The 23,579-nt window shown below is 45.6% G+C and overlaps 1 protein-coding gene across 1 annotated transcript in view; it reads right to left on the bottom strand.

Annotated features, from left to right (window-relative positions):
- Nucleotides 1-23,579, bottom strand: part of WDFY4 (WDFY family member 4) — a 295,291-nt gene that overhangs the window by 169,392 nt on the left and 102,320 nt on the right. Inside the window, exons 21-30 of the mRNA XM_011990946.1 lie at nt 22,988-23,133; nt 21,681-21,792; nt 20,748-20,938; nt 15,543-15,695; nt 8,653-8,726; nt 6,602-6,763; nt 5,938-6,029; nt 4,076-4,175; nt 1,427-1,632; nt 456-625 (exon numbers count right to left, since the gene is read on the bottom strand). Of these exons, the coding sequence (XP_011846336.1) occupies nt 456-625; nt 1,427-1,632; nt 4,076-4,175; nt 5,938-6,029; nt 6,602-6,763; nt 8,653-8,726; nt 15,543-15,695; nt 20,748-20,938; nt 21,681-21,792; nt 22,988-23,133 (1,406 nt within the window). The remainder of the gene's footprint in view (nt 1-455; nt 626-1,426; nt 1,633-4,075; nt 4,176-5,937; nt 6,030-6,601; nt 6,764-8,652; nt 8,727-15,542; nt 15,696-20,747; nt 20,939-21,680; nt 21,793-22,987; nt 23,134-23,579) is intronic.

Genomic DNA, 23,579 nt, shown 5'->3' with positions numbered 1-23,579 from the left:
AGGGAAACTATGGGGTGAGGTCACCCAAGGAAGAAGCTGAAGGAATCCATGACCAGCCTTGAAAAGTCTCCCTGTCCTAGCAACAGGGGCAAGAAGGTGATGACCTAAGTGGGTGGTTGAGGATCAGGGGCTGGGGTGCTGGGGCAGGGCCACCCCAGTATCATGTCATTCCCCTAGCTGTGCCCAAAAGGAAGGTTTTAAAATAGAACTAATCCAAATCAGAGGCTTGCTGGGAGGAAGGATGGGAGCAGAGGCCGAGGAAGTCAAGGGCCTGGAAGGAGAGCATTTGAAGGGCTGTACAAGGGTGTGGGCTGCTAGGGAGGGAAGCAGGCCAGCACCCCATCTGAGCTGGAAGAAGCAGAGGGAGGTAAGTGCAGAGGGTCTTGGCGACCGGCCTTAGTCATGTGGAATCAGAAAACCAAGTGTGTCACTCCGTGTGTGCTCTGAACACCTACTTTGGGCCCGTCCGTCAGCTCTGTGAGTGGCGTCTGCAAGAAGAAGGTGGACACGATGAGGTAGACCTCTGGAATGTGGACGTGGTGGGCCAGAAAGTCATTCAGGACACGGAACCCAGGAAGCAGGCACGGGCTCTGCTCAGGCAGTAGCGGGTGGCTCTTCAGGTTGTCTATTGATTAGGCAAACAGGGCACAAAAGTCAGCTGAGAACAGCTGCTGGTCAAGGTGGGGCCTGGATACACAAGGGAACACCTGGCCACCCACCCATCCCATAGAAATGCTGGATGATAAAATATATTCACACACAGATGTGAGCAAGAAAGCGTTCAACAGTAGTTCCCTTCCCTGTTCCTGACATGCTCATTCACTCACTCAAAAACATACTTGCTGCCCACCATGTAGGAGGCAACAGGGCAGCTTTGAATTAGGCAACAAGCGTGTAGGGTTTCAACCAAATATACAGAATTCCAGGCACTCATGAAACTTGCACTGTAGTGACAGGGACAGACATTAAGCAATTAAATACTCAAATACTTATGAATTTTGTTAGGCACTACAGAGAAAAATAATAAGGGCAGAGATCATATAACAGAGGTGCCCAATTCAGGGAGACCCCTCATCTCCCAGAGGAAGTGGCATTTGAACTGAGATCTGAGGATGAATCCACATCAGAAGAATAGGCATCCCCGCAGGAAGAGGAAGTAGAGTATACAGTGCCCAGGAGAACAGGGCTAAGCAGGTGGGAGGAATGAAGGCAGCCTCCAGTGTCTGTGCAGTGAGGCTGTGGCGGATCCTGCAAAGGATGTCAGTGGGGCTGGGCTCATTTGGATGTAGGCCTTGGAGTCAGGGCTCAAGGTGATCCTGCTGCACAGAGCTGTGATGGTCTCAAATGAGAAGGGGCCTGTCTTGGTCCTCATACACATCCCAGGACTAGCTGGTGCCCCACTTCCTGGTGACAGCCACATGCTCACCCATTACAATGTCCACGCCCTCAGTGCTGTGTTCTACCCAGGATCCTGCACACAGGCCATCTCTAAACCGTGTGCGGAGGGAGGGGCTTGCCAGAAAGTGCAGCAGCAGCTTCAATGCCAGCACAGTGGTGCTGGCATGCAGGTGGCCCTGGAGAAGCAGCAGGAACCAGTCGGGCCCCAGTTTCAGAAACATCTCTTCCTTTGACCTGGGGGATTAATAAATGCAATCAATGATCTCTCAGTCCATGAGCGAGTGACATGTCCAGAAAATATGAAATGTCCAGCCTTACAAGTCACCAAGGAGAGGCAAGTTAAGGTTAACATCACTTATTATTTATTATATTTAAAAAGAATGGTAAAATGAAATGCTGGCAAGACTGTTGTGCAAGTGAAGCATTTGTCTATTAATGGTTGCAGTGTAAGTTGGCCACAGCATTTTGAAGCAATTGGAAACTGTATTAATATATGTAAAAATGTGCATGCCCCTTAATAGCCCTACATAACTACTATTCATACTTACACAGTAGATGACTAGCCACCCATCTAATTTAATTACCATCAATGTAGTCACATAAAACACATAATGAATATTCATCTCCCTTTTTAGACACACTGGTCAAAATTTACCTAAATGGAATTGTCCAATATTTGTGCATTTTTTATCAGTTTTAGCACAATAAAACCCCATGATTAACTGTCACTTTCAAAAATGATGAGTCTGGAGAATACAGACTTGCTGATGGGAACTGGATGAAACAGGAGGGCAGGGAGATGGGTGGCCAATCCAGCAAAGACAATGGACTCAGCGAAGGACCCAGACTTCTGGGAGCCAGTGAAGGCTCCACCTGTGTTCTCAGCTGACACACTAGGCATAGTGAGAATCTGGCTGGTATCCACTGAAATGAGTACTGGACTAGGAGTGAAGAGAAGAGACTGTCCTCTTTTCTAGCCCTGCCTCTGATGTTTAGCAACTAGATGACTTTGGCAGAGCTCTTGATGTGCTCTGATCATTTTCCTCAGTGATTATGATGATTATGATGGTGATGATGTTGATGGTGGTAGTGGTAATGGTGATTAATGTTGTGGTGATGGTGGTGGCAATGGTGATGATGTTGATGGTGGTGGTGGTGACAGTGATGATGTTGCTGATGGTGGTGGTGATGTTGATGATGGTGGTGATGATGTTGGTGGTGGTGGTGGTGATAGTGATTAATGTGGTGATGGTGATGATGTTGATGGTGGTGGTGATGATGATGATGATGATAGTGGTAGTGGTAGTGACAGTGATAATGTTGATGATGGTGGTGATGATGTTGATGGTGGTCGTGGTGACAGTGGTGATGATGATGGTGGTGCTGATGATGGTGGTGCTGATGTTGATGGTGGTGATGATGTTGATGGTGGTGGTGGTGATTAATGTTGTGGTGATGATGGTGATGATGGTAGCGGCGATGGTGGTGATGGTGATGATGAAGGAGATGGCCATAATAGCAGTTAGTTTACAGAGAATTTACAGTATTCCAGGCACCGTTCTCAGGATTATCTATATATTAATTCATTTCATCCTCACTATAGTCATCTATTGAAAGTATTAGGTCAATGCAAAAGTATTGGTGGTTTTTGGCATTAAAAGTAATGGAAAAAACACAATTACATTTTCACCAACATAATACATTTTTTATTGTCATGCAGATGAGTAGAGAGAGGCATACAGAGCTTAAGTAGCCTCCCCTGGGTCCCTGGGGACAGGGCTAGGATTCGAATCCAGAAGGTATAGATGCCAGAGCCCAACTGTTAGGCACTGCACTACATTCCCTTTCAAGAAGATGGAAAAGAAAGAAGCTGGACTATCTCATTTCCAAGGCATCTTCCAGTTCTACTGTGTTTTGATTCTAAGAAAGAAAAGACTTGTAGGCTGGTAAATTATTAAACACTATTTATAAAGCTGCTTTACTGAGGGATAACTCTTTACCCCCAACCCCAGATGCACATACACACTAGGCTGAGCAAGGATCCGGGCTGACCTGCTCAGCACTGCATCCTAGGAGCTCAGAACAGTGTCTGGCATGCAGTAGATGTTCAACAAATTAGGTGTCAAATGAATGACTCCAAGGTTGGAGGTAAAGCAGGCAGGCAGTGGGGAGAGTTAATGGAATCAGCTTTATGATTACACATGATTTTAGAAGTTAATTGAAGGTAGATACTTCTTTTTCCAACTTGGAAAAATAACAAACTCACTAACAGTAAATAGCAGAAGAATTTGGCAAGACTTTTCCTCGATAGATGTTATTTAGGCTCACGAGTTCTTCACTCTATTGTCTGCCAAGTACAGGACATCAAAATCAGTAATTGTCACAACTGCCAAAACAATAACAATTACACTATAGCAATGGTGACAAAAGGAGTTTATTGTAATTATACCAAATCTGTTTCTAGTTACTCATGTCCACTTAACATTTGCATCAGAATATCTTAGGGCAAGGTCTGGTTCATTGGGTAGAGAGAATATAATTTTCTTTCTGACTAGTGCAGGAAACACATTGCAGAAAACAGACTCAGAGATGCTAAACTTTTCATTAAGAAAAGGTTTAATGCCACACCCTCTATGAGGCAACCTCCTGCCAAATTGCTCTTTCTGGAGCTACTTACTCAGAGGACAGATGAAGTTGGGGGGAAGATATTACACTGAGCAGCATTTCCAGCAACTGGTTTCTGAGCCAGATTGTCTTTCCAGATGTTTGGCTTCCAGCTACAAAAAGGAATTCAGATTTGAGAGAAAACGGATGTAAAGAGACATAATATTTGCTGCAGTAAGCAATCATTATTCACCAAATGCTTATTTCACTCAGGAATTGTGGCATGGCTGGGACTCAAAATTTTGGCATTTTATTCTAGCCTCCACACAATGCTTAAAAAGAATTTCAGAAAATGTTACTAAAGTTTCCTTTAATTAGAGATGTCTGCAATGCTGCACATCCTCCAAAAAACAAAAATCCTAAAAATAATAAGGGAAAATATACCTTTCAGTAGAAGAATTTTTTAAATTATCACAGGCTGCAGCGTTTCATAATCACCTACTATGCACTGATATCATGCAAGTAATCAAGAACGGAGTGCTGAAGACCATGGTCTTTGTTCTCTTTGTTCCTGCTTTCAACTTGCTCCCAGGCTAGGCTTTTGGATGTCTATGCTACAGTAAAAACAGAACTCAAATCATAGCAAAGGTATAGGGAGCAAGGGGAAGAAGAAACTTTACTTCTGAAGAGTCATTAAAGCCTGAAAGGACATATTAACAATGTTTTAATATGTTGGTTAGGTAAAAGTTTCAGAATGCAGTCCATATGAGAAGGAAGGTTGACTACATAAGTTCACTCTTGGCCCATTATCCATTTGTTCATTCCCTCGGTTGCCAGTAATTTCACAACCAACGCAGGGCACACGCCCCATGCTGCAGAAATAGAATTGATGAGGCAGCAAGGAGAAATGGAGTCATATTTCTCTCTATTTAGATGTTGGCCCCATCTTCAATTAGCTCCTAATCTCATTGAACCTAAGTTTCTTAGTCTGCAAAATGGGAATAGTAATTTCTTGTGGCTTGATCTAAGGATAAGAGATAATAATTTATCTAGATTAAATAATGCTATTCAGGAGACTCTTCTGTGATGATAAAACTGTTTTATATCTACCTTGTCCAACAGAGTAGCCACTAGCCTCAGGTAGCTAGTGAGCAGTTAGAATGTGGCTACAGTGAGTGAGGAATTAAGTTTTTAATTGCATTTAATTTTAATTCATTAAAATTTGAATTTAAATGGCTATATGTGGCTTAGGAGCTGTCATCTTGGACAGTGCAGAGCTGCAGGGCCCAGGACAAAGCGGTCATGATTGTTGCCATCGCACTGCCCTAGCAGAGGGAACAAGTTGAACAAGACACAGCTGCAGTTCTACATCTGGCTAGGCGAAAAGAGAGATTCACATAAACAAATTACAAATCTGTCCACTAGGGTAACCCCAAGAGGCTTTGGAAACACAGAGAAAGTGACTTAATCTTGTTTGGTGAGTCTGAGGACAGCTAGGCTAGTGGGGGAGGGGTGGCATTTCCCTCGAGTGAAGAGCACGTGCCAAGCACAGACAGAGGGCAGGCCGTCACCTGGGGGGCCTGCAAGTGCTTCAGTACTGGAGTTGGGGCTCATCAGGAAAGTAAGGGTTAGTGGGGGTTCAACTAGGAAGTGAGGCAGGATCCTGGATCCCACGTGCTGGTCTACAGGGAACTGATTTTATTCTGGAGGCCTGGAACACCAGTCCCACATTTCAAAGCAGGAATCCATAATTTTATTTCATTTCTGACTCTCATCATAAAATGACAGCCTCACACGCCACTGCTTGGGAACCACGGCCAGGCTGTGGGTGCCTTCCCCTTCCTTGCTTAACCCCTCCCTCTGCACAATGTGGGCCTCTCAGGGGTTCCGTGAGGGCCGTTCTACTGCCTTCGAACTGGTCAAAGGTCTTCTCACCAGGCAGGGAAGGGTCCAGGGCTCCGTCAACGCAGATCTGCCTCTCATTCACTGACGAAGGCTTGAGGGTATACACAACGAACAGCCCAATCCTTTACACACAGGGAGAGAAGGACAGGCTCACAGGCAGGCTCACCTGAGTCCACTGAGTATATGCCAGTGTTTTCACCCAGACCCACCCACATGCAGCTGCAAGTGAGAAATCATCATGGCATGCTGTGTATTTCCAGAGACTTCTACAATCAGTCAGGATTCACCAGAGATGCTAACTCTGGCTCTGCCAGAGCAATCAGATAGTGACAAGGAAAGAGAAGGGGAAACACACTGGTGGCTGGGACTACCCTTCAGGAGTCTGCAGGAGCCAGGCATTTGGGTCATCAGCAGGCAAGGACGGCAGTGCTTATGGAAATTCCTGAATATTTGGCTGCAGTGGGGGAGTCTGAGAAGTAGGGACAGTAAACACACAGACCTGCTGGGGAAACGAGCCTGTCCCATCCTGACTTCAGCAAACCATCCTTTCCCCAACTCTCAGCCCTGAACAAGAATTCCTAGAAGGTTCCAAGTGATGCAAGGTTGAGCACAATGGGGAGAGAGCTGGGGCCTGTCCTCCCTTTTTAAACAGCCCCGGGGCCCTGCTCTTCCCCCGGGCAGGTTGGTGTGGTACCTGAGCAAGTCCTGGGTGCTGAAGTGGCCCCTTAGCTGACAGGCCAGGATGGCAATGATGGTGGGGATCTTGGAGGGGATGAGGCTTGGTTCATTGAATAGGAAGACAAGCTTGGGTATAAGCTGTGCCTGGTGGGCAGCTTCAGCATTCCTGGGTCCTTCCCTGGTGAGTACAGGAGAGAGACAGTAAAAGCTTTTACTGGAATGAACCAAATTTGCTGTGTTTCTGCTAAAAATGTTTTTCAAGCCAGGTTTGTTCCATGGCCCCTTAACTCCAATGCTCTCTGGGCAATTTGTCAAGATGCCGTCAGACACCTATCGAATATGTGTCTGCCAAGTGCCAGAGTCGCTCGCGTGTGCACTGCCTGTCCCCTTCGCCCCCCGGAAACCACCTTCAAAGAAAAACCCCAATTATTGACTTTTAAAATCTGAGCCCCAGGGAAAAATAGTGCTGGCCTTAGAAATTCAGAACAAAGACAGCAGACACTCATGTGACCAGGGAGTACTTCCCATCAGCCAGGAGTGCAGGGCCCTTCACTAGCTTGTCTGGATGTGTGATCTTCCTGCCTGCCCCAAACCACAAAGTGGAGAGACACACCACTGAAAGTCAAAGGAGAAAAAGAAAGAATCCACCTATCCATACCCCCTCCCTCAGATACTCACAAATCCAATTTCCAGTAAATCCTACTCCCCCAAAGAAAACAGGTCCCAGGGTAAATGTCTGTTTCTTAGAAAACAACTGGTACAGGTACAGGAAGAAAGTGGAAGAGAAAAAATGATGGAGAAAAATGTGGCGGAGGGTGACTTTGGGCAGATTCCTCACCTTGAACTGTCTTTTTTTTTTTTTTTTTTTTTTTGATTAACACATTAAATTCTGCTGAGCTCCACTTCCCTGAAACACAAAAGAGGCAGGACCAACCCAGTTCTATGTGTGATTTATAGTCATGGACTCAGCAAGGAAGACAGATGCTCCTCTACCCAGAAGTCCCGGCTGCCTTTGGTTCTGTTTCCTCTGACAGCACTGAACAGCATGTTTTTCTGTACTCTTTTCATCAGACTGTGGCTTATTCTTCTCCAAATTTTACCTCTAAGCATAGGGTGTGAAATGTAGTAAGTTTATAATAGATGTTCATTAACTGGCTGAGTGGAAAGCCATTTACAAATACATTCAAAATGCTGAAGGCACCAATGAGCTCTGTACCAGCCTGAGCCAGGAGGAGGCAGATGGGGTGATACGTGGACTTCCTTGCCTTCCTTCTCCCTTATTCTGGTCACAGCCCCTGGCTCCCTTTGGGAACTACCACTTTCTAACTCCAGAGGGGAAGCCATGTTCCCATGGGACCCGAGTTGGCTCAATGAGACTCAGTCCAATAGCTAGACTATTACATGTTTAAAAAGCTGTCTCTCTGCCAATGGTGCTAAGCTGAGGACGTGCTCTGAGGAGCTGCCCAGGAGCCACTTTGCTGCCACAGAAGAAAGCCTAGGCAACCTGAAGACTGTGTGGAAGAGGCAGGGGCAAGAGTGGTAACAGAGCTCAGAGAAAAGGATGCGAGCCTCACCCAGCTATGGGATAAGATCAGCTCTTTTCAGTTGTAAGAGCCAATGAATTCCCTCTTTATTGGTCTTTTCTTCCTCTATTCTTTTTTCCCTCCTCCTTTCCTTCTTTCCTCCTCTTTTACCTTCCTTAAGCTTGTTTGAGTTGCATTTCTACCACTTGAAGGGTAAAAGAACCCTAACCAATTCCAAAAGTGCCTTGGAGAAGTCAGTTAGAGGGAGAGTGAGCCTTCGCTGGTCACATTTGCTGAGTCCCCAGTATGTGCTAGTCCCTGGGGCTAGAGAGGCCTCTAAGTCCCCAGCACCTGCCCTCCTGAGGCCCAAGACCATCAGAAGAGACTGCCCCACAAACATGAGCCAGTGGGAAGCATGTGCTCCCAGCTGGGGACCCAGTGTTCTGGGAGCAGGGAAGACCCACTGGCCACCCTGCCCTCTCTGTCTCTGTTCTGGATATTCAGCCTTCAGTTCTAACCCCCAGGGTTCCAAGACCCAGCCTACCTTGGTGATTGAAGGATTTCCAAAAGATGGGAAAAGAGGCTGAGCTCCAGATTGTCTGCAGTATTCATCCAAAGCTGGAAGACAGATCAAAACATAAGCTAAAATGAAGGTGTGGGAGAAGGATTTGCAGGAAGCATGAGAAGATCAGTGCTGGACATGTGATCCTCTGACTTGGAATTACCAACATGAGGTACCAGCTCTGGAATCAGATCAGCTCTCCTGACACTCCAAGCAGAGAGGCGCCTCCCCTAAAGGAAGGCCTTCTCTCCCCACCTCTGCTGCTACTTGGCACTTCACTGTGGGCCTGGTTCCAACCAAGGATACCTGCACTAACCATCTGCCCCATCTGCTCAGCCTTGGGCCCACAGCCCAAGTGTCCATATTGCAAACTCATGTCATCCTCCCTGGATCCTGCAAGACAAATGATGATGTTCCCACTTTACAGAGGAGAAAATAGAGGCTGAGACAGACCAGCTTAGTGACAGACTCCACTCACCACCAGCAAGTGGCAGGACTGGAAATAGAAGCCAGGTACAGATTTTCAGGTTTTACACTGCATTGACTACATAGTCAATTTGTGCATGCAACACATTCTTCAGCCCAAACCACAGCGTCATCTTCTGCATGACAAAATTGTAAGCGACACACAGATACGAAATTCACTGAGATTCTGAAAGCGAAGTGGATCACTCAGGTTGTTTTCATTCATAGTAAACAAATGTAGCTGCTGGTGATCCTTCTGGGGCAGAACTGATGGGTGCCGTCATGTCTTATGTCTACGTCCCTTTAGAGAACTCTAATAGTTTTCTTCTCTAAATACTGACACTTCCTAAGGCTCAGAATATACAAGGTTCAGGTGTGGGATTATAAGCATGTGCTCATATAGCAGCAAAAAGAGCTTGCACTTAACAACTGATACATTTCCTGGTGGCAAGATGTGCCATAAAAAGACCCAAAATGTTATTATCCGTATGTATGTATGTATGTATGTATGTATGTATGTATGTATGTATGTATTTATTTATGAGAGACCCAAGCTGGAGTGCAGTGGCCCAAATATGACTGACTGCAGCTTTGACCTCTTGGGCTCAAGCAATTCTCCCACCTCAGCTTCGCAAGTAGCTAGTACTACAGGTGTGCACCACTATGCCTAGCTAGTTGTTAAAAATTTTTTGTAGAGATGGGGTGTTGTTTTATTGCCCAGGCTAGTCTCTAACTCTTGGGCTCAAGTGTTCCTCCCACCTCCACCTCCCAAAGTGCTAGGATTACAGGTGTGAGCCACTGTACCCTGCCTATTATCTGCATCTAGTAGCTAGAAAGAGTGGGACTCAGGGAGACTATGTAACTTTTCTGGCACCAGACTTTTTTTAATTGCCAGAGACTGTTTTTAAAGTCCATCCACTTGACCACGAAGCCCATTCCCTTGCCTCCACACTGGGTCCCCATGGGCATCACCTACAGATAGTGACCCATAGGGTCAATACTCAACCTTGCTTAAAGTTAAGCAATTGCCCATGACTGCTTACTCTTGCTGAAGAGGAAATGCAAAAGAACCCCAGTGAACACAAGTTTATCAGGAGGCCTGTGAAGGTAGGGACTATCCCTCTTTAATCCCTGGAGCCTAGCATCATACATGCCACTATCTTTTGTAAAGATACATTAAATTTTTTAAAAGAATGAGTGGATACAAAGTAAAACAAGGTAAAATGGGTGGATTGTTCTTCAGTCAGGAAAAGAGTGACAGATTTCCTGCTTTTTTAAGCACAGCCACTGCCCAAAGGCACACACAGAGGTTGGGCAGCTGCCATTTGGGATAGCTGGTATTGATGAAGGCAGCTCTAGTGAAAGCATGGGTATCCAGCATGGCACCCCAACAAAAATGTCTGAAGGGCTCCAAGAGCCCTGCACACTTAGGATATTGATTCGTGAATGCAGTCATTCAACAAATGATATGCCAGGCCCGGGGCTAAGGGCTGACAGAACTAAGAAAGTCAGATGCAAACCCACTAATACAATAAGGTGCATCCTTTACGCTTCCCACAAAAGTTCCAGCCTCTCCCATTTCCATTCCAGAACACAGCAACAATAATAAGTTGCCACACCCATTTGAGGCTGCCTAGCTCATCAGGAAATTACATAAAACCAAATGTCAGAATTTTGAGAAACATGAATAATTGAATCTTTTGATTGTTATTCTGTATCACATAAGCTTGTACTAAGGATTATATTAAGATGTCTGGATTAGATTTGTTTGAATATCAGGTGGATAATGTGTCAGGTGTTGCTCTCTTCCCACCCGTGAGATGACTGTACTCTCAGAAATGAACTAGCCAGTTCCCTCTTTAAGAAACCAGAGGCTGGGTATGGTGACTCATGCCTATAATCCCAGAACTTTGGGAGATTGAGGTGGGTGGATCACCTGAGGTCAGGAGTTCAAGAAGCCTGACCAATATGGTGAAATCCCATCTCTACTAAAAACAAAAAAATCAGCCACATGTGGTGGCACATGCCTGTAATCCCAGCTACTCAGGAGGCTGAGGCAGGAGAATTACTTGAACGTGGGAGTCAGAGGTTGCAGTGAGCTGAGATCGCAGCACTGCCCTCCAGCCTGGGCAACAGAATGAGACTCCATCTCAAGAAAGAAAAGAAAAGAAAAGAAAGGAAAAGAAAAGAAAAGAAAAGAAAAGAAAAGAAAAGAAAAGAAAAGAAACCAAAACCTAAGACTTAGAAGCCCACAACTTCCTGTTCCTCCCTGATTCTCAACTTCCTGTCCAACCCTGCCTTACAACTTCCTATCCAACTCTGTCTTACAACTTCCTGTCCAACCCTGCCTCAACAGCTTCCTGTCCCTCCTTCCCTCACAACCTCCTGTCCCTCCTTCCCTCACAAATTTTTGCCCCTCCCTGCTTCAACAACCTCCTGTACCCGCCTCCCTCATAGCTTCCTGTCAATTCCCTTCTCAACGACTTCCTGTCTCTCCCTTCCTCAGAACTTCCTCTTCCTGTCTGCTTCACACCAGTCATCATGGATCCCACCCTTTCTCCTGTGATCCACTCTCTTGTTTTCAAACTCTTCGTCTCCTCTGAGGATGTGTCTCATTAGCAGTTTCTTCTCCCACTAGTATTTAAACTGTCTGGTTTTCCTTCAACCTACAAACAGACTTAAGTCTCTCCCATCTTAAAACACAAAACCGGCTAGGCACAGTGGCTCACACCTGTAATTCCAGTGCTTTGGGAGGCCAAGGCAGGTGGATCATGAGATCAAGAGATAAAGACCATCCTGGCCAACATGGTGAAACCCCATCTCTACTACAAATACAAAAATTAGCTGGGCATGGTGGCACGTGCCTGTAGTCCCAGTTACTCGGGAGGCTGAGGCAAGAGAATCACTTGAACCCGTGAGACAAAAGTTGCAATGAGTCAAGATTGCACCACTGCACTCCAGTCTGGCAACAGAGTGAGAGTCTGTCTCAAAAAAAAAAAACAAAACAAAAAAACCCAAAAGTTCTGAAACTTCCTCTCTGCTGTTTTCCAAAATCCACTGACTGCCTCCACTGTCAGTCTCCCCACACTTCCCCTTACTTCTTTTTTAGTTTATGTGTTTGAAATGAAGTCTTGCTCTTGTCACCCAGGCTGGAATGCAATGGCATGACCTAGGCTCACTGCAACCTCCGCCTCATGGGTTCAAGTGATTCTCCTGCCTCTGCCTCCCGAGTAGCCGGGATTACAGGCGTCCGCCACCACACCCAGCTAATTTTTGTGTTTTTAGTAGAGATAGCATTTCACCATGTTGGCCAGGCTGGTCCCGAACTCCTGACCTCAGGTGATCTACCCGCCTCGGCCTCCCCATGCTGGGATTACAGCCATCAGCCACCAAGCCTGGCCGCTTCTCCTTACTTCTGAGTGGCTTCTGACCCCACAACTTGCCAGTAAGCCTGTCAGTGACCTCCAATGGGCAAATACACATCCTTCACCTCACTTTACTTGGTGTAGGCAAAACATGACATTTGGGAAACATTTTTCCCTTTTTGAAATTCTCTCTTCTCAATCTTTAAATTTTATTTTGTTTCATTTCATTTTGTTTCACTTTGCTTTGCTTTTTAGCATCTGGTTATTATTGGTGGTTTGTTTTCTTAAATCCAGCTTTAAAAGCACCAGGTCCTGAAGGGGGTAGTTTTATTCAGGGTAGAGTGGGGAAGGGTGGTGTCCATGGCCATGCTAGTAGCAGGCAATGGAGCATGATGGGTTCCTGCATTGGTAATTCCTGGGCCATGCTGGTGGCCAGGACGTCTTGGAGCCAGACTGCCTGAGCATGGCCACAGCATTTCAGAAGGGGCAGCAACAGTTGCAGTCAAGATACACTATCTTATTTAGTGGGGTTTTATGGCCGTTTATATACATCTCCTTTTCCCTTGTGTACAGGGAGCCCATTCTCCAGGCCATGCTGGCTTCCTCCACAATCCTCTTTTCCAGATTCAGATCCAGGACCAGGACATTTATCTTGGCCTGGTTCAACTGGCTAATCTTATATTTAGGGCTCTTATGCCTATATTTACAAATAAGATTAGCCTGTACTTTTTCATTTTCTGTACTGTCCTTTTGTATTCTGCCATCAAGATTAGTTCATTAAAGAAGCTAGAAAGAACCTATTTCCCAACTGGTGGAATTTCCCTATGAGTGCCCGGCCTGGCATTCCCTTCTGGTTGTTGTTTGTTTCAACAGATTTTAAACCAGTGACTCACTTTACTTGATGGTTCTAGGATCATTGGGGTTTTTTATTTATTTTAGAGTGCGCTCTGAAAACTTCTGTTTTCGATGAGATTGCTCAAATAAGCTAAGTTTTCTAATTTATTGGCACAAAGTTACTAATCCAATTATCTTGTTTCCTTTCTAATTGCTCATTCTTCTGTGGTATTCTCCCATTTTCCTTCCTAATATTATTCATTTGTGCCTTCTGTCTTCTTTTCTTGGCCAATCTTAACAGAGGTTTGTCTGTTTTAGGAGAAACATTAATTGTCCTTGTTGATCCTTTGTATGTTTTTTCTTCCTATTTTATTAATTTATGTTCTCATTTATATGTTTCCTTCCTTCTTTGAGTTTTTATTTTGTTTGGTCATTCTAACTTCTTGATCTGAAGTTACAGATTAGAAGTTGAATTGAATCTTGATCTATATTATACAAAGAATATTCTCTTTTTATAATATATACATTGATGACTGTCACTCTCCCTCTTGTCCTGCCTTCAGTAGCAGCCCTGTGGTGTTTTGGTACATAGTATTTCCCTTGTCATTTGGCTCTAAGTCACTTCTGGTTCAAGTTATGGCTTTTTCACCTGCTGCCCTCATTTTCCCACTACCCTTGCCTCAGTTTAGGTTTCAAAATCTTCTACCCAGAGTTCTTCAATCATCTCATGACCCATCTCCCTGCTTCAGGGCTCTTCTCACCTGTCATTCTACAGTTAACATCCCTAGATATCAGAAGTTTGGTAAAACTTATCAACAATCTAAAAATTGTTCATAACTCCTTTATTCTCATTATTCAATTTTGATAATTTATTCTAAGAAAATGTTTTTTAAAGTGGGAGAAATATCTGCACAAAAGTGCCATGTATAACACAGTTTATAACAAAATATAGAAAGAATCTAAAAATTTGACTACAGAGAAATGATGAAGAAACCAGGAACTCTCCAGCATAACAGAATATTATTCTGATCTCAGAACAGTGCTTGTAAGTGTTCATAATGAAAATGTTTAAATGTTTTTGGTATACAAGAAAAGATTAGACTCAAAATAATACCTACAGCATAATCATGACTATGATTTTTAAAATGTATTATGCATAGAAAATACTATAAGAGAATGCATCCAGGTGTGACAAGAATTAACTAGGTCTTGGAAACAGGAGTTTCCCTCTCACACTTTTCTGTAATTTAAAAATATTCTATAATAAACATATATCAATTTTTTAATAAACAAAGAAAGAATTTTGAAACTTCTCTTGAGGACCTCCACATGCCCAGGCTAAAGCGTAGTCTGGGCAGTCTAACCCCCTGGGCCTGCCTTCTGTCTCTCCTGCTCTTGCAACCAACACAAACCTGTAGGCCCCCAACAAGCCACTTGCTCTCAAGTCTCCATGACTGCTCTCACTCTGATGTACAGTGTTTGCAAATAGCATATACCCTCCACCTGGAAGGTTTTTTTCCCCTGAATTCTGACTGTCTGCTCACTCCAACTAACCAGATGCCCTGTGCCTGCCTCACTGTGGCACCTAACATTTTCAGTGTCACCTTGGCTGTGTCCCAGGCATATCTGGCTGTGGGGAAGGACTGGGTTCTAGTTTTCACTGTGTCTCCAGGACACGGCCAGTACCTGACCCAGCGGGTGCTCAGTAAATGATGCTCTGTGAATGGGTTGATTCGCCCAAAGCAGTTCTGTGAGATGCTCCTCAGTTAGCCTCAGGCGTTTCCTTCTGCATCCCTCAACTCACCCCTTTCAAGAATCATTTGGAAACAGCAAAACACCACCCAAAGGAACTGAGATCATTCTCTTTACCCTCATATGTATATGCTAATTTACAGTTTAAAAATCCTTTCCCAGATACTATCTGGCTTAACCCTCACGACAGCCTGCAAGGAAATGAAGGTCTCCACTTCACCCAAGAAAAAGAGTGGGGCTCAGAGAAGTCAAAAGATTTGTCCGAAGCCACACAGTCCATAGGTGGCAGGATGTCATTACAAACTAGGGCCTCTGGGCAGGCTTGTTTGGTTTTCCCTCTTCCTACCATCATGATTATGAGGGAAGCTGATGTGCTGCATTTAAGGGAAAGCCCAGACTTAGCATATTTACCATCACACACACTCCTGAAGGGCTAAGGGCCAATCTCTGATTTACCTCGAAATTGCAGAGGATGTGCTGGAAGACACCAGTGTTGGTGATAGCAGATGACCTGAAGCCCAGCTCCACAGTGCCAGCCACTGAGAGGATCAGCTGAAAAATTCGATGGTTCAGGAGAGAGGCTTTCTTCCTCAGGAGGAACGCCATTATCTGAAAAGGTTAACACAAAGCAGTTTCCTCATGAATGCATCATTAGAGCTTCCCCCTTCACCGACTTGTTTCAGTCCAGTCTGCAACCTTCTGCTCCCTGCTACTACCATCCTTCATTCCCATGTTCTCAGAAGAAAAATACGCATCAACTTCTGTGGCCACTTTTCTGTGCCGTGACCTGACTTCTCACTGGGGCCCTTACTTTTCCCTGCATCTATTCCATGTTTCCAGAATGCTACCCTCTCCTGGTTTCCTCCCACACTTCTCAAGCCTCCTTCTAATTTTCTGTTACTGGGTACTTTACATGCATAACCATCCCATAAATGCTGCATTTACGGGAAGCTACCACCTGCCCATGAGCCTGGCTGCACCCAGCCAGATGTGCCAGTCAGTTGCACCAGCCCCTGGGAAGCCAGCAACATGCAGCATCGATCTCAGCATGGAGGCACTTGGGTCCCAGCATACATTTGGTGACCCAGTTTATCTCAGACTAAGAAGATGGGTCCCACCAAGCCTCACATCTCTGTTGACTCCACCTCCACACGAGTCAGTCTGCCCAGCCATCCATTGGCAGATGAGTCTTGAGTCACCTCGTCTGGAGTCTCAGCTCCTTCCATCCATGGCTCCATTCCCCATCCATGGCTCCAACACAGCCTGCCCTCTCTCCCTGTCCTCCCAGACATGTTCTTGCAACGTGCCCTTGGGAAGCCTTGCTTATGATCAGAAAAGACTCAATATCTTTCCAGACTATTCAATATATATGAAATCCCACAGCAAGACATAATTGGGATGGCTAAAAGTTGCATGAGAAAACATTCAGTCTGACTGGCTTCACTTTACATCAAATAGTGTCAGATGTCAAACTGACACTCAGTTGGGTCCGGCAATCCAACTCTGTCTTTCTAATAAGCTGTATTTTCTTATCCTAAAGATCATGGTTTCATTGCTTCTCCTCTCTCCTCTAACCTCTCTTCCTCTCCCCGACCTGACCTCATACTTTCCTGAGAAGACAGAACCCATCAGATACTAATACTCTGTCTTCCCACCACCAAATTCACAAATACATGTGTTGGATTCCTTCCTGTCGCAAGCAGAGTCTCCCATCTATCTGGTCTCTGGATCCCACTGGTCACCATCTCAAGGACACTGCTCTTTGAGATAACTGTTCTCTCCAAGATTCCACTGCCCGACCCTGGATCTCTTCCTCCTATGTACAAATATATTCTGGTATTTGTCATTGTAAAATAACCCTTCCTCCATCCCTAATCCCTGTAGCTCTTATGCAGCTCCTCTTGCTCATAGGCAAACTTCTAGAAAGCATTATCAACACGCCCTGGCTTCATATCCTCACCTCACGTTCTCTTTTCAACCCACATCAGCAGCCACTGCCTCCACCTGGCCACCTCCCTCAGAAAGGCCACCAGGGACTTTCAGGTGGCCAAATCCAAAGAAGACACCCCATCCTTAGTTTGTGCTATTCTTTACCAGCATTTAGCATGGTTTGACCATACCCGCCTTCCCAAAACACATTCTTTTTTCAGATTCCTTGACATAACTGTCTTTGGTTTCTCTTTCCTCTTGCTTCTCAATCTCCTTTACTGGATTTTAATTACATTCCCAGTTCTATGTGGTTAGCTCCTCTTTGTTTCCCCCTCAACCCTATTCTCTCTCTACAGCTTCTTTTTGGCTATTTCATCAATTTCCTTAGATTAAATATCATCATTGTGGCAATGACCCTCATATTTACCCCTCCAGCACAGCCTGCCCCTGAGCTCCAGAGCCTTTTCTCCCACTTGATACTTCATCTTCAATGTCTCACAAACATTTCCCATTGAGCATGTCCCAGCATCTCCCTTCCTTCCTGTCGGCAGCCTGCTGGACCGCCCTGGCTCCTTTCCAGCGCCACCTGCCCTGGCTGCTCACAGATCCTGAGACTCCCCAGGTCAGGAACACAGGCTCCTATTATGTCAGACTCTATCTCAGCACCTGTTTGAACCTCATTCCCATGCCTCATCTTCTCCACTGATGCCAAGGGGTGTTCTAACACCTCGGTCAGTCCGTTCCCCTGTCCCAGCCTTCCTGCGATTGCCCATCACCTGTGAGGCAGAACCTACAATCTCCACAGTGGCAGGGTTATGGCACCCTACCCTCCATTCGGTATGCCATGCACAGCTCCACAACCATGCTCTCCTCCTAGCCTTGTGGAGGAACCCAGACCAGATCCTGTGAGTGTTTTAATGTTAGTCTGGAACAGTATCCTCCTCCTTCCCCATATTAAGAACATCCATCCTGTCAAACTCAGCTGGCTATTATTTAGTCTGAGAAGAGGCTGATAAATCAGGTTGACAGAAATAACAGATAGGAAGGTTTATGCTCTCTCACCCAACCGATAAACCAGCAGATGAGCCTAGAGTAAAACCTAAAAACCAATGAAATCCACTCCTGAGCAAGAGCAAGCCACTTAATTGAAGACCCTTGTTTTCACTCACTGATTCATTCCCAAATCCTAACTGAGCACCTACTATCTATGGCATGTTCTTAGGGTACAGTAATAAACAAGCAGGACACACGCCTTATGAAGCATGTGTCTGGGAGTGAAACAGACACAAACGTGGTGATACAGAAGCAGACATAATGCAAATGCACATGCAGGTTACAAAGAAACACAAAGCAAGAAAACGTGCCTAGAAAAGGGTGAGGGAGGATGGAGGTATATTTTATAAAGAGTGGGCAAGGAAGTTTAAAAAAACAAAAATAAAATATTACGATTTCTTCACTCAAACCTGCCATTTATCACCTCTCTTGCCACCCAGCTTTTCCTTCTGATTTTCCCCAAAGACATAAATATTTGAAATGTTTCCTTTTTAAAGACAGAATAACAGTTTTAAAATTTCCTTCTTCTGCCTTCTTGTGTAAATGTACAATAAACCTCTGAATCTGATGAGTTCTTTACTCAAAGGAGGTATCTGAGAGACTGTCCTTCATGCTAACAGTATTTTTCTGTCCACCTTCTTGGATGGTAAGTACCATGAAGACAGGGACTAAACCCAACTTGTTCACCTCACATCCCTAGTGCCTGGCAGAGTGCCTGGTCTTAGGAAGCTTTTGATCAATTAAGTTGAGTAAAGAGATTCCATCCATGGGCCACTCCTTGTCTCTACCATCTCTTCCTGGAAAGCTCAGCCAGCTCAGTCTCCAGGGAACCTCTTGATGATGAGCTTCTTTTTTAACAAAATGCTTTTTGACGCCTCTACCTACATGTGACAACAGGTGCTATGTACCTCTGTGGTGGGTAGTTCCTTCTCTCAAGACGATGTTCTCATTTCTGAACCCTCACTGAGAGCTCACTGTGCCCACCCCCCATCCCCAGGACTGGGAAATGAGAATACAGTGAGCCTGAGGCAGTCTGAGCTTTCTAAGAAGCTCAGAGTTTCTGGGAAGGTAGCCAGGTAGCCAGTGAGTCACAAAGATTAGTAGTTCTTGATATGAATCTTGGACACCGATTGCATTTTTATGTCTTCATGGTGTCAGTAATACACCAGCAAAGAGTAAAAAATACTAGGATCTTTAGAAAGATTCCAGTAGAGATGTGTAGACCGATCATCCCAGTGTGCGTGCGAGAGCAGTTAAAACGGGGTGTGCCCACAGTGCCAAGGGGACCAGGAGATGGCCACATTCTCACTTGGGGGAAGAGAATGCTACCTTTGCTATTTGAGCTTGATCTGGAAAAAACAGAAGGAGAGCGCTTGAGGGAGAAAAAAAGAGGTGCTCTGAGCAGAGGCCACAGGCACACAAAGTCATACACTGTTTAATGATCAGAGAAGGTACAGGATTTGGGGAGGTGAGAGCATGGACTGAAATGTTGGCTGGATTGGAGGTGGGGCTGGAAGGAAAGGTCCGTGGCCAGTTTTGAATGGCTTTGAAAACCTGTCTAAGGAGTTTGGGATATGGTATCGGCAATCAGATGCCTTTGCAGGTTTTACACACAGGAGGGGCACCATCAGATCTGTGATGTGGGGCTACAGCTGGCATCACTGGGCTACGAGGGACTGGCTGGGGGAAGGGGTTACTGTCCAGCTGTGGCAGTAGTCCAGACAGAGACAGTGAGTGCCTGGAAGGCTATCACACAGCTTTCTTCTGCTCAAACCCTGACCCAGTATCCAGAGACACAGGAGGCTTTGCCCCAATCACCCAGCAGCCCCCACACCAGAGGAAGCCTCCACTGCCTGTGAGACCCATGACATGGCCCAGACTCCCACCCTGGCCCTGCCCTCCTAATTCTTCACCTGGCCACCTCCCAGCCATGTGAGAAGTTACTTGAATTCAGTGGTCATGTCTCATCTAAATTTACCAATTCTAAGTAGCAATGACAATCACAGTAAACATGTGCAAAGCAGGTCCCCTGTGCAGGTGCTCCTCTAAGCTCTCAACACACATAAACACAGTCCTCACAACCCTGCAAAACAGGTGCTCTCATATTCCCACTTTACACATGAAGGAACTGACGCACAAAGAGATTAAGAACTGGAAATGACTAATATTTACTCAGCACTTATTCTGGGCCTGATGTAATTCTAACCTCTTCACTTGCGTGAAATCATCTAATCCTCACAGCAACCCTATTACAGCAACCCTATTATCTTACAGGTGGGGAAACAGGCAGAGGATAAGTAACTCATCTAAGGTTAAACAGCAAATTAGAAGAGATGCGATTTAAACTCTGACAGTCTGCTCTGCAGCCTGGGCTCTCAGCCATCATGCTAGAGACAAGGTGGGGAGACCGCCACAAATGACACTGGAATTTTTCAGTGAAAAGGGCCAGAAGCCACAGCCAGGTGAGCATCCTCATCCTGAGCAGAGTTCTTGGGCTGGCTGTCACCTGCCCCTCCTCTGCTGCGAAGTTGCTGGTCTCAGAACCCAAGGGCTTTCAGCTCCCCTTCTTTAGAAGTCACCCTGGAGGGAATGCTACCGGGGCAAGCAACACTTGTCCCTGTTCCCTGGGGATGACAGCACTTTGGGGAGTCTCAGTCCCAGGTGGGAGGATGGGATTACCTGGTACCCACAGATGTGTTGCATCAGGAAGTCACACATGGCATTACTGGTCAGGACTGAGTGCAGAACTTTCACAGCCGCATACATGGTATGATCATCTGTCGCTAAGGAGATGAGGCCCAGGAGGATGGCAGGCCCACCAATGAAGTCCAGGCTGCTGGCAGCAGGGCTGGAGTGGAACACCCTCACCCCTATGTGACATAAAGTGGGCATTTCATCAACATGTCACAGCTTCATTGCAATGGGAAATGCCTCAACAGCACAGGAGGACCAATGAGCTACCAGTGCTACCATCCACCCACAGCCAGGGGGGCCTGTGCACCTGGGACAGGCTGGGAGGAAGAGCAGGAGGCTCTAAAAGTCTTATGTGGCTGGGAGATACTGTACTGTGCTAAGTCCTTTCTTTGTCATCAGAAGGCTGAACAGCCCAGAGTATTTCAGATTGCCACCCTCTGCCTTCACTCCAGAGTGCTGGATGAGCCAGATCCCTGAGCCTCAGTATCCCTTTTGTTCTATCAACCCATTGCTCTCGCCTGTCCTCTAGATCCTGCTGGGCAGGGCATTTGCACCAATTTGTTGCCTTGCTATTGCTCAACTGAATGGTGACCAGCAGTTTTCACTCAAACAACCACAATCAGTGCTTCTACTCAAAAGCCCCACTGTGCTCACTAGATAGACAGGTTCCTGCTGTCACAGACAGCAGCCTGGTTAGTAGCTGAGCTCCCTACTGATTGTCAGATGTGGCCAGGTGAACAGATCCTCACGCTTTCTGGGAGGCTCTCTTGCTGGATTCACTCCCAACTCTGGTCCTCTCCATCCTGGTTCTCCAGCACACTCCATCCTGCACATCACTCCAGAACCCCAGGGTGCACAAGCCATGACAGCACAAACCTTGCTTTCCAAATAGCAGCAAAGCTTCCCAGCTGAACATACCTAACTGACCCACAGCAACAGCTCCAATGGTCCGCAGAGACCCGGACAGGTGGCCAGCACAATTCCTCAGCAAGAAAATGGGCATGGCATTGTCACGGGATGAAATGTTCATCTAGAGAAATGAGCAGCAATTAGTCCTAAGAAACTCCTGCAAAAGAAGAAGCGTTGTCCACGAGCTCCTGGAGGGCAGGCCCTCTGGGGCCTGGCCCAGTGCTGACACTCCATCAGCAATGATCAGTGAATGAATAGCAATTGAACCAATGTCAGGGGATTGAAGCCAAAATTCAGGCTCATGCATTCTGCCCCCCAGGCTGTGACTGAATTTAAGTGAGCAGCTTCAGTTATGCAGTCTGAGCCACCAGTGTCCCACGTGCTTACACTGAGGTGCTAAGAAGAGCAAGAGGGACCCAAGAACACTTTCAGATGGAACAGCACTACCAAGGTGAGGGCTGCCACCTTCTCAGACTAGGTTTGTTCAGGCTCTGGGAGCCCAATCTCTACAGGTGTCAAAGGGGCAAGAAGATAGGAATCCTAGCCTCCTATATCAGAAAGCAGTGTGTTGCTGCTAAGCCGCAACTTTCATGATCAACAGGACCTAGTTCCTGACTCCCCATCCTCTGGGGGTACCCTCTGTCCATGAGAGTGAAGAGAATATAACAAATCAGCAAGTTTTCATCAGTGCTAAGCAAAAGAGCTCTTTATGCAAAATTTGGAAGTAAATTTAATGGCATCACCATCTATAAACACATCTCCTTGTTATTTTGAAAATTTACTGTTTTTTGTTTGTTTGTTGTTTTAATCACAGCAATACTGGGTGCTATGACTCACACCTGTAATCCCAACTACTCAGGAGGCTGAAGCAGGAGGATCACTTGAGCCCAGGAGTTTAAGACCAGCCTGGGCAACACAGAGAGATCCCATCTGTAAAAAAATTAAAAAATTAAAATTAAAAAAATCACAACAACTCAAAGAATATCTCAGTGTTAGTGGGTCATTAATACCCAGGACTAGGGAAGCTCAATAGTGTTTTCAATGCTGCAAAGGTATTTAAAACCTGTCATTTGTTCTTGTTCTTTTATTTATGATTTTTCTTCTCTGAATAATTATAAGTGAAAGGCTTAGTCTTGGAGGACGCCAGTGGGTGAGGAGGCATAGGATATTTTAACAAATGAAGTGGGAAACATGTATGTGCGTATCCATCTATACATGTGCAAACATGAAATAGTGTCTACTTAAGCACTGAAAGCTAAAGCAAGCCATGAAACCAAGATTCCAACAGAGATTAGCAATGAAGTTAGAAGATGTACTTCTTTGGCGATCAGACGGCTGTCCACCTCATTGTAAGCATTTCTGATGTCCACTACACTGGTGATAGAGGAGCTGGCTATGTGAAGTCCAAAAGAAACTCTTTCTTCTGCAACAAGGGGTGTGGCTTCACTGTCCAGGTCCTCCCCTGTAACAATACATGTTTATTGGTTTCTAGTCTCACTTTACAGAGAAGGAAATTACTCCTCATACAATTTAATATCTATGTCACACAGCAAAGTAATCATTGAGAGGATGTTTGTATGTTGTCACATTGCATGTTTTTGCACATTGTATGTTTGCATGTCATTTGTTTTACCCTCTTCTCTGATGCTTACAGAAAACTCTGGGCTAGGCGTGGTGGCTTATGCCTGTAATCCCAGCATTTTGGGAGGCCGAGGCAGGCAGATCACTTGAGGTCAGGAGTTCGAGACCAGCCTGGCCAACATGGTGAAACCTCATCTCTACTAAAAGTACAAAAAATCAGCCTGGCATGGTGGCACATGTCTGTAGTCCCAGCTACTCGGGAGGCTGGGACAGGAGAGTGGCTTGAACCAGGGAGGCAGAGGTTGCAGTGAGCCCAGATAGCGCCAT

This window comes from Mandrillus leucophaeus, unplaced genomic scaffold (assembly GCF_000951045.1).
Source record: "Mandrillus leucophaeus isolate KB7577 unplaced genomic scaffold, Mleu.le_1.0 Scaffold388, whole genome shotgun sequence".
Lineage (NCBI taxonomy): Eukaryota > Metazoa > Chordata > Mammalia > Primates > Cercopithecidae > Mandrillus > Mandrillus leucophaeus.
This window is presented reverse-complemented; position numbering and strand designations above follow the sequence as displayed.